Consider the following 9,258-nt stretch of genomic DNA (forward strand, 5'->3'; position numbering starts at 1 on the left):
ACAAGGAATAGATTAGAATAGTTCTAGAGGAAGTCAGAGGGACAAAACCAGGGTGCAGGGGTCCTGAAGGAAATTGGGAGAGACGGTAAGTTAACAAAATGACAGGAACATTTTGGAGAAGGGCAAGAGAGGGAGAAAAAGAAGTGAAATATTAAGAAAGAGGAAGAACAATGCCAGGAAGGCTGGTCCTTGAAACTGTTGCATGATGGGAGAAGCTCAATCTGGGCTTGGTCTTTCCTGCAATATTTTTTCACGCAGTGCTGATCACGTCATGCTTCCTCTTTCAAACTGCAACTAGAGTCTTGATTCAGTTGAGACACAAAAGAACTGATGCAGGGAGAAGGGCTGAGGCATGGGATGACATGAAGACAGGACCGTTGTGGACATGAGGGTCAGATTGTGCTTGTGGTGCCCCTCTGTGCTGCTCTCAGCCTTTGGATACAAGGACAACCCATGCCAGTGAACTAAGTCAGACACGTTTTCTGAACTGTTACTAGCATATGATTTCTGGAAGGAATTTGTATGCCTCATTTCATTGAAAGGTATGTTGTAATTTTGAGTTTATAAAGGTAGTTAGGTTGAAATCGATTATTTTAACAAATTTCAGCTCTCCTAACTATCTCTCTTCACAATGCTTCAGAGAGTCTATTAGCTTTACTGATTGCTGATCATGTATTTCCTGCTGCAAGGAAGATATTGGTGACCAGCAGTTCATACTGGGAACCTTACCAGTGAAGGCAGAGATCTATACTTCAAAGAGGGTGAAAATGCCAAAAGTTAATGATTGCTTAAATTCTCTTGTAAATGGAGAAGTGTATTACATAAATAATTTCAAAGGAATGTCTAGCCTTTCGGTCCCTTGTATTCACTGAGTACAGCTACTGAATTTGGTGCTGATAGTTGCCTTTTTTTAATTTAGGGAATAATCTTCCATGAAAGTGCATGCTAAAAATAGGCTAGCATGAGTTGGAGAGGGACTTTAGAGAAAGGAGGTAAGTTGTGGAGGTTCTGGTAACAGCAGCAGAACAGTGGGACTGATAATGTCCTTAAATGGGAAGATATAATTGAGTCACCCTTCTCTCCCTGTCTTTTAACTGGGATTTATGTATGGGAGCAAATGTATTCAGCTGTGCGGTATGCTGGAAAGTCCTGGCTACGCTTTTACCCTTAAAAGCAAAACCTGATCACTGCATTGGCTTGTTTTAACAATTTTTCTCACAAGCACCGTGATAACTGATTTCTTGAAAGTGCAACTGTGGTAGGTGGAGTAGGAAACTGCTGCATCATGGCCACAGTTTATTACTTTGTTGTAACATACTTTTTGTAAGTCATGTGACAATGTAAACCATAGTACAAAAGGCAATACTTTTCCTGGAACTTTCGAGATTATGTCTGTCTCACTTTTTTCAGTTGTTCCAGCAGACCTCCAGCCTTTCCTTCCATGTAAATGATGCAAAATTATATTAATGTTTTATTTTTAAAAGTTTGCTTGTTACATCAGTTGTGTCTTTAGCTTGGTTAAGTGGGAGAAAAAGACAGAAGTAGTTAAATATTGGTTTAGTGTGCTCCCTGTATTTACAGACAGGCTTAAATATAGCATGTATCTGGCATATCTGTTCTAATTGCAATAAATTTGTGGGTTTGAAACTTACAGCCATTGAGAAATAAAAATGAAAAGTCCCTTTACCAGAAAGATTTACTTTTATAAGCACATGCTTTGTATCTCAACCAAAAGACATGTTTTATGTGAGAAGGTACCTTCATAACTAGCTACAAGAAAGTATTCTCTTTCCTATGTGGATATAAAACTATATAGTCAGATCTGAAATCACTGGATTGCCACGTTAAACTCTTATGACTCATTCAGATACTAGCGGCTTTGTGGTGATCTAAACTGAGGATAGGGAGTCCAGTGTGTTTAAAAGTTTTGAATGGATTTAATGAAAGCAATATTTGAGGGCAGAGCGTGAATTCTATATGCTGCATCACAACTGGTTTTGTTGTTTTATCAGGTTTTTTGGTAGACAAAGGTTTAAGATTCAGTTGTGTGTTCATTCTTGCTAATTAACAGAATGCTGACCAAGGGCAAGGGCATGCTACAAAAAGCAGGTTTGCTGTAGAGTAAGTAGTCCCTGGAGGAGAGGGGAGTACAATTCTCTGCTAATTATTATTTATTTTTAATATTTATGTTAGTATTGATTCAGTTAGAGTTATTAGCCCCGTTACTGAAACATTTGCAGTAGCAATACATTAAAATAGATTGCCGAATAGTCCAGTAGTGTAGGGGTAGGAAGTTTTGGGTTACTGTTGTCAACTTTTCTGTTTCCCAGTGAGTTTAATGCAACAAGAAATTTCTATTGAATGCATTTCTGTAGAGTTTCTCTTCAGAGACTCTTAAGTGCCTTAGATCTTAAGGCAGAGAGAGGAAAATGGCAAATGGTTCTCTTATCAGAGAGGCAGTGGAGGCAGGTATTTTAAGCGTCAGGGTAAGATAGTTGGAAGGCTTGCACTTAAAATTTTCTTCTTTTCTCTTGTGCTCAAATGGATCCATAAGCCAAGTTTAATATTTCTAATGCAGATGGAGGAAGTGGTGAAGAAGTGAGGTGGTATTTGAAGATAATGCAAAACAGGAAGAGGCGCTTTGGCTGTGCCGACCAGGGTCAGAAACAACCTATAAAGAAAGGAGAAACCAGATAGCTTAGAAGACTTATACTCACATGGACTTGGTTGCAATAAGGGAATAAACCCGGTCTTACAAGGCCAACACTGACTGTGCGAAAACAAGCAACTCGGGGGCACGAATAACAATACAAGCAACGTATACAGGTTCTTCTGGGTTGCCAGTGATTAACTGATGAACTGCAGGGTAGCTATAGCTCTGCCACCAAAGATATCCAGCACTAGAGGTCCAACACCAAATACGCAATGACCTGTCCATTGTAGGCTCGGCCACTTGGTGAAACAAGCCCATCAGACGCACGAATAGTCCTGCAGAAACAAGTACAATCCTGATTGCAAATAAACATCCAGGGAGAAATGAAGCCACTTGGTGTGGCTGAGGTTCTGGAGCCATCCCTGTGGAGGGAGAGGTGGGGCTGGAGAGGGAGCAAAGCCATCAATCCGTCCTTTTGGTTTGGTTCGGTTCCAAAGGGTCTAGAGTCCAGTTTTAGGGGTGTCATGGGGGCAATATTTATAATCGATTTTTCACATTACATATCATCAGGATAGATGGGGGTGGGGTGGGGTGTGTGGGAGTGGACAGGACTGTAGACAAGCTTACTGCTCATGATAATGGCACAAAGTCTGCTAATTTACATGTGCATGGGTGGAGGTAACAGCTTGTTTTGTCCAGGGTGGGGAAAATATGGAGTAATTTGACCTCTGGACCTCCACCCCGTCTCACAGTCCTCTAGGCATCGAGATGACACCCACCACCAGATACTGATCTAGTGATAGTAGTAGTTCTGATAGCCACATCGCCCGGCACCGAATTTTATCAACTAAGATCTTGCAGGCATCCAGCTGCCTCTTGTGCATGACTTACGTGCATGACTTTGTGCATGTTGTACATGACTTGGTCATCGGTGCTATGACTTTGCGCTCCCTACAGACTCTTGTCTTTAGTATGATGTAAAACCTTTATCTTTGTCATGGTGTAAAACCTAGCAGTCTCACTACATAGTCTGTATTTCAGTCTGGCAAGTGGCCCTTGCTACCAAATGGGATCAAACCTCAGAAAAAAACAAACCAAAACCAGCAGCAGTTTGCCAGGACTGTACATCCCTTACATCGGTACTTCCCTCTATCTAGACACACCATAGTGTTAAAGTGCAGTCCAAATCCTAGGTTTGCTGAAGCAAAATCTCAAGCATTGAATCTCATAAAAATAAATAGTTTAATAGAATGGTACAGCAGCAAGGTCAGTTTGAGCTGAGTGTCTTGAGAGAGGGACACCCTTAGTTATTTCCCTGTGCTTCTTAAAGCCTTACAATCTGTCACTTAGGCTGCTCGTGGACTTGTTCACGTGGCAAGTGTGTGTCTCTTGTCAGTCAAATTGTTCAATGGCTACTTGTGCTCTTCGATGATTGGAGGTTTTGGTGCAGGCAACTTTATCTAGTTAGAGTTTCATAATCTTTCTGTTCCATCTAGATCTGGAACTCCTCTGTCTTCTCTTGACTCCAGGTAGAATGGTCTCTTTTCTCATTTCCAGGAATTATAGTTCCTTGTCCTTTGATCGTAATGGTCACTGTCATTCATACTGTTAAGCATACGATCTTCATTAATATTACTTACACAATCTCATTATGTTGTCCTAATTACAGTTTATCAGGATCTTGCAAAACTATTCCTGGCCATTCTTATTGTGACTCGGAAAGAGTTCAATCTAAGTTCATCAGTCTCTAGGTTACTGCTTGCGGCCTAAGGCTTCAGCAATCCAGCTGCTTATGCTAAGCAAGTTAGCTACTAATGTTAACCAAGGCACATGACTTGAATAGTCAGATTTAATATTACTTTAGTTCCTAACCCAGAGGAAGCAAGATCGTTCTGTGACTTTGTGTCAGTTTCACTTGGTACACAGGTTTTCATATTCCCTGTAAAGTCAAGAGATCAGAAAGAGCTGAGTGTCAAAGCTATGATAGCAAGGCAGCCTCTCTACTGAAGTACTTTGGTTTGCATGCATTTATTTGGGGCTGTACTACATTGTGTGATCCCTTTTATAATCATGTTGTTGCACTACTGTTACTAACAATTGAAATCAACTTCTGTTTGTGTTGAGATCCAAATCCTGATGTGAAATGAATACAGACTTCCACAGACTCCTTTTTCACATTTCCGAGGCTTTGGTCACAAATGAACTGACAGCTCTGAAGTTCCTTAGCCTGGAGCACATCCCCATGAGAAAGCTGGAAGCCATCCAAAATACACAGGACTTCCTCCAAACACTGCAGGAGAGAGGCCTGATTGAGTCGGAGAACCTGTCCTTCCTGAAGGAGCTGCTCTACCGGATCAGTCGGATTGACCTCCTGTCTGCCCACCTGGGCTCCAGCCGAGAGGAGATGGAGAGAGAGCTTCAGATCCCAGGCAGGGCACGGGTGTCAGCCTACAGGTAAGCACGGTAGTAGTAAACCTTTGCATGCAAAATGTACAGTAGTTCTGTTATGTGCTGTCTGCACCGTTGTCTCATCACTATCCCAGCAGAACTGTATTTATTACAGTATGACTGCCTCCCATTGTGAATTTTACATTTTGCAGTTCAAACGTGTAATTGTGGGGGTTACTTCTCGCAACTTTCTTAGTCAGTTGTTCTTTATTCTTTATTGCCAGGCAACTGCTATATGGAATTGCAGAGGACTTAACTCAAAAAGATGTCCAGAATGTGAAGTTCCTGCTACAAGAACAAATACCAAAGAACAAGCTCCAGGATAATGCTGTATGCAAAATAATCTTGCCAAGTTTCTTGTAAAGCTAGTTCGGAATCTGCTAGTTCTTGTAAGACAGGAGGAAAGAGAAAGCAGTCTGCTCTCACTAAAATCTGTTGATGGTGAATGTTAGAATTATGATTAAGAATTGTGATGTTAGCTAATAGCTCCTGTATGAAAGAATGGACCCTTTTTTTTTCACATTGTATCTTTTCTCTGACTTTCTTTGTTTTCCCATTCCTATTTTCCCTCCACCACTTGTCTCCCTAATCTTTTCTTCTTGCAAAATCCATCATGCTCTTCCTTTCATCTTTGCTTGGCATTTCTTAGACATTTCTTCTTATGCTCCATCTAGGAAGAGTTATGATTGCTGGAGGAAAAATAATCTTTTGAGACAAAAAATCAACTCCCAATGTGAGTTCAACCACAAATTTCTGAATACCATTGGGTACATTTTCTTCTTTATTGTAATTTGTGGTAGCATCATTTTGTTAACTTTGCCACAAAAGTGTTAAGAGGTTTGATGAGTTTGTTTAATACTTGTGTTGTAAGTAATGAACAGTGTTATAAAATGCTTGGTATTAAGAGTCTTCCTTAAAAGTCCTATTTGTATTGTGGCACCTATAGGAAAATTAGCAGATTTACCTCCAACTTGGTGGGCTACTGAGCTTTAAAAACCAAAATTAGCTCTGAACACCTTTTCTGTAGTAGAGAATGTAAAACGGCACAGCAAAATGACTTAAGAGCACTTCATCTGAACACAGAGGCATAGCAGGATGCCATGTTGTTGTCCATATCAATGCTTTGCACTGCTAAAACAAAGCAGGAAAACCTAGACACAGGTATTTTCTAATGGTCCTATCTCAACCCCAGTGATGTGTTTCTTCAGTTGCATGGCATCCTAACCCTTCTTTTAATGAGGCTTGGAGGAAAAAGAAATTGGTCTTTCGCTGGCTCTGGGAATGAGGATGTTGTTGTCTGCTTTGTCCAGAAGTGCCTGGTACTGTAGTTATTGAAGGTCACTGTAAGAGTTTAGGTTTTGTGTTTTTCTTTTACCAGTCAATGTTGAAGGTCTTACAGGAAATGGAAAGAAATGGGATTATTAAAGAAGATGACCTGACAGTGCTGAAAGATATATTAAAGGGATTTAGACCTGATGTAAACAAAAAAATTGATACCTATGAAGAAAAAAATAAAGGTAAATTATTTAATCTGCTGTTTCAAGATTAGAGCTGGTTTGGGGGTTTTTTTTGTCATTTTTGTGTCTCCGTGCTTGGCAGCTTAGGAGTCCAGAGATAAGAGAGAGACCTTACAGTATCCTAGGATTAGCAGAGTGGCTCTCGGTAGCTATGGTTTCTGAAGTTTCTGCTACTTCATTATCCCAACATCCCTTCTTGTATCTCTCCTTGAAATACATTCTGTGCCTTATAAATGGTCTGCTTCTCCCTCCCCTTTGCCTTAAATTCGATTTTTCTCTTCAGGAAACAGTGCTGGTTTTGGACCAGCATAGCTTTTCAGTCACCGAAAGACAGTGGAAGTGACAGTTTTCTTGGGGAAACTTGTATTGGGAGGTTGTCAGCATTATTTTCTGTTAGCTAGGCAGTTTGGTCTTCCACACAGGGAAACTCCAGGGAAAGTCCATGGAGACCAGATACTTGGCTGAAGAGTAACCATTAGCTTTCTGTACCAGGTGTGAAATTTCAAGAACTTCAGTATATCTGGGCTGTGCGGCTGAGGTTGTGACCTCTAATACAACAACTGGGCCTTACACTTTGGGAAACAGTATACGTCAACCAAAAACAACTGGGACCTATTACATATTCCCCCAGAATCTCCTTTTGGACATGTGTTTCCTTAGACTCATCTATACAGGCCATGCAGTTCCCTGTAGAGACACTGCCTAGTTTCCCCAGTGTGCTTTGTGCTGCTGACCTATGCTTGTGTCTAAAAGCGCGGAAGAAAATTGCCAAAGGTGGCTAGTGTAAGCAAGCCCTGTGTCAGGGGAATAGCTTTTTAGTAGTATTGCTGTTATTTTGTCCTTCTAGATAAGTAGAAAAAGAGCATGTCTTAGATCTTGTTGCCCTGACAATTAAATTTCATTTAAACACATCTGTGTAACTTGGCAAAAGGGGTAAAATGATTTATTTCCTTGGGTAGAGTCATGGGTTTGATGATTTCTTCACTTACTTCAGGCAGTTTTATTCAAAGAAATGTTTTGTTTCTTTGAGGCGATACCCCATCATGCTGGTATTCTGCATCCTTGGTGTGTTCACCTAAACAGTAAAGTTCTCTGGAGAAGGCACAATGGCCTCAGAAGTAAAGGAACTAGCTGTAGTGTACCACTGTACAAAAATGGGTCCCCTCTTTCACTTACGTATCCCATAGTGGAGATGCTAATGAATGGCTTGCCTGGGGTGACTACTCACATGCAGCCTTTTATTATCTGGATCTTGCTGCCAGTGAAAAGCAGAGAAGAAATGGAGCACAGCTCTGTACAGCTTCAATAGCCAGCAGTCTGTGAAACTGAGACCCTGAGTGGCCTAGCTCTACAAAATTATAGTGGAAACCACCCTCCACCTCACTCTTTGTACTTTGATCAAATACGCACAGTGGAAGAGTTATCTTTTTAGTTCTAAAATGTTCTGTTTATCTTCTTCATCTTAGAAAGTAAGTCTAAGGAAGAACTCCACTATCCAGTGCCTGTGTCTATGCATCCAGCAGGACAAGGAGCAGAAGCGGGGACACCATTCTCGGTGAGAAATACGTCAAGATTACCTTTGAAGTATTTATCCAACTCCTGCGAGGGGAGAGCATAAATTCTTAAGACTAAAGAGGGGGGAGAGTTGAAAGAGAGGGGTTTTGACTTCATATATAGGCCTTGCAACAGTTCCTATTTTCAACAGTTCCTATTTTCAACAAGACCAAGACTTACTCCTTTGTGAGGACCTGGCTGTCAGCAACCTTTTAAGCAAGGAATGAAGGAGTAGCTTTTGTGTGAAGAAAACCAATTTTAGTGATAATGGAGACTGAGACTTTAAGGTCCTGGTGAGGTTGCTCCTGGACAGGTGGAAGGGAACAACAGCATCTGCTACCTCACTAGAAGCCCACAAGGACCCTCAGAGGGAATGGCAGGGTGCAGGAACTTTGCCTCTGCACACGCAAATTTGTGTTTCTGGCTACTCACTTTTTCCTGTGCCAAAATCATATCCTAACAACAGAGAGAGAGAGAGAGGAGAGTGCAAAGCCCATTCCTCTCCCCTGTAGCTAGCTTGTATTATTAGGTTTTTCCTTTCTTGTATCTTAGCCCTTGAATTTTTTGTGCTTGAACATGAAGGAGCAACAATCTGTGCATAGCATACTTCTTTTTTGGACGCTTGGCGCTGCTTTCTTATCTGCTTTCTTTGTTTCTATAGGTAGTGGAATCATATAAGATGAAAAATAACCCCCATGGTTACTGCGTGATTCTTAACAACTACCTTTTTAAAAATCCATATGAAGCCAGAGAAGGAACATTGAAAGATGGAGGTATGTATGTTTTAATCCAGTTATTGGTTTGGGTTTTTTCTCTGATAATTCTCTGAAAGAATTATCTAATCTTTCTGGTGAAGAAGAATCATGTCCACTGAGCTCCTTTGCCCCAGAGTAACTGGAATGACAGTCACTGTAGAAATTGGAAATATGCCCCTTCTGACAGTTTAGCTGATGGCTTAAAGAAGGTACTCTGTTCTGTCCTAGGTAAAAAGCATCATCTTAATTGGTCATATGTACCAACTATCATTGTATGAATAATAATAAGAATCTGTATTTATTAGACAGTGGTTTTATTATAATTAATTTT

General features: G+C 40.8%; 1 protein-coding gene across 1 annotated transcript; it reads left to right on the plus strand.

The window, feature by feature from the left end:
• Positions 1 to 4,796: 4,796 nt before the first annotated feature.
• Positions 4,797 to 8,945, plus strand: LOC104500748 (caspase-8-like; the record flags this gene model as incomplete). The annotated part of the gene is made up of 5 exons (XM_010144453.1): positions 4,797 to 5,107; positions 5,326 to 5,431; positions 6,480 to 6,618; positions 8,085 to 8,173; positions 8,834 to 8,945. Coding segments are annotated over exons 1-5 (757 nt in total), but the record flags the coding sequence as incomplete, so codon positions are not given.
• Between the last annotated feature and the right edge of the window lie 313 nt (positions 8,946 to 9,258).

Source organism: Buceros rhinoceros, unplaced genomic scaffold, assembly GCF_000710305.1.
Source record: "Buceros rhinoceros silvestris isolate BGI_N320 unplaced genomic scaffold, ASM71030v1 scaffold4991, whole genome shotgun sequence".
Taxonomy (NCBI): Eukaryota; Metazoa; Chordata; class Aves; order Bucerotiformes; family Bucerotidae; genus Buceros; species Buceros rhinoceros.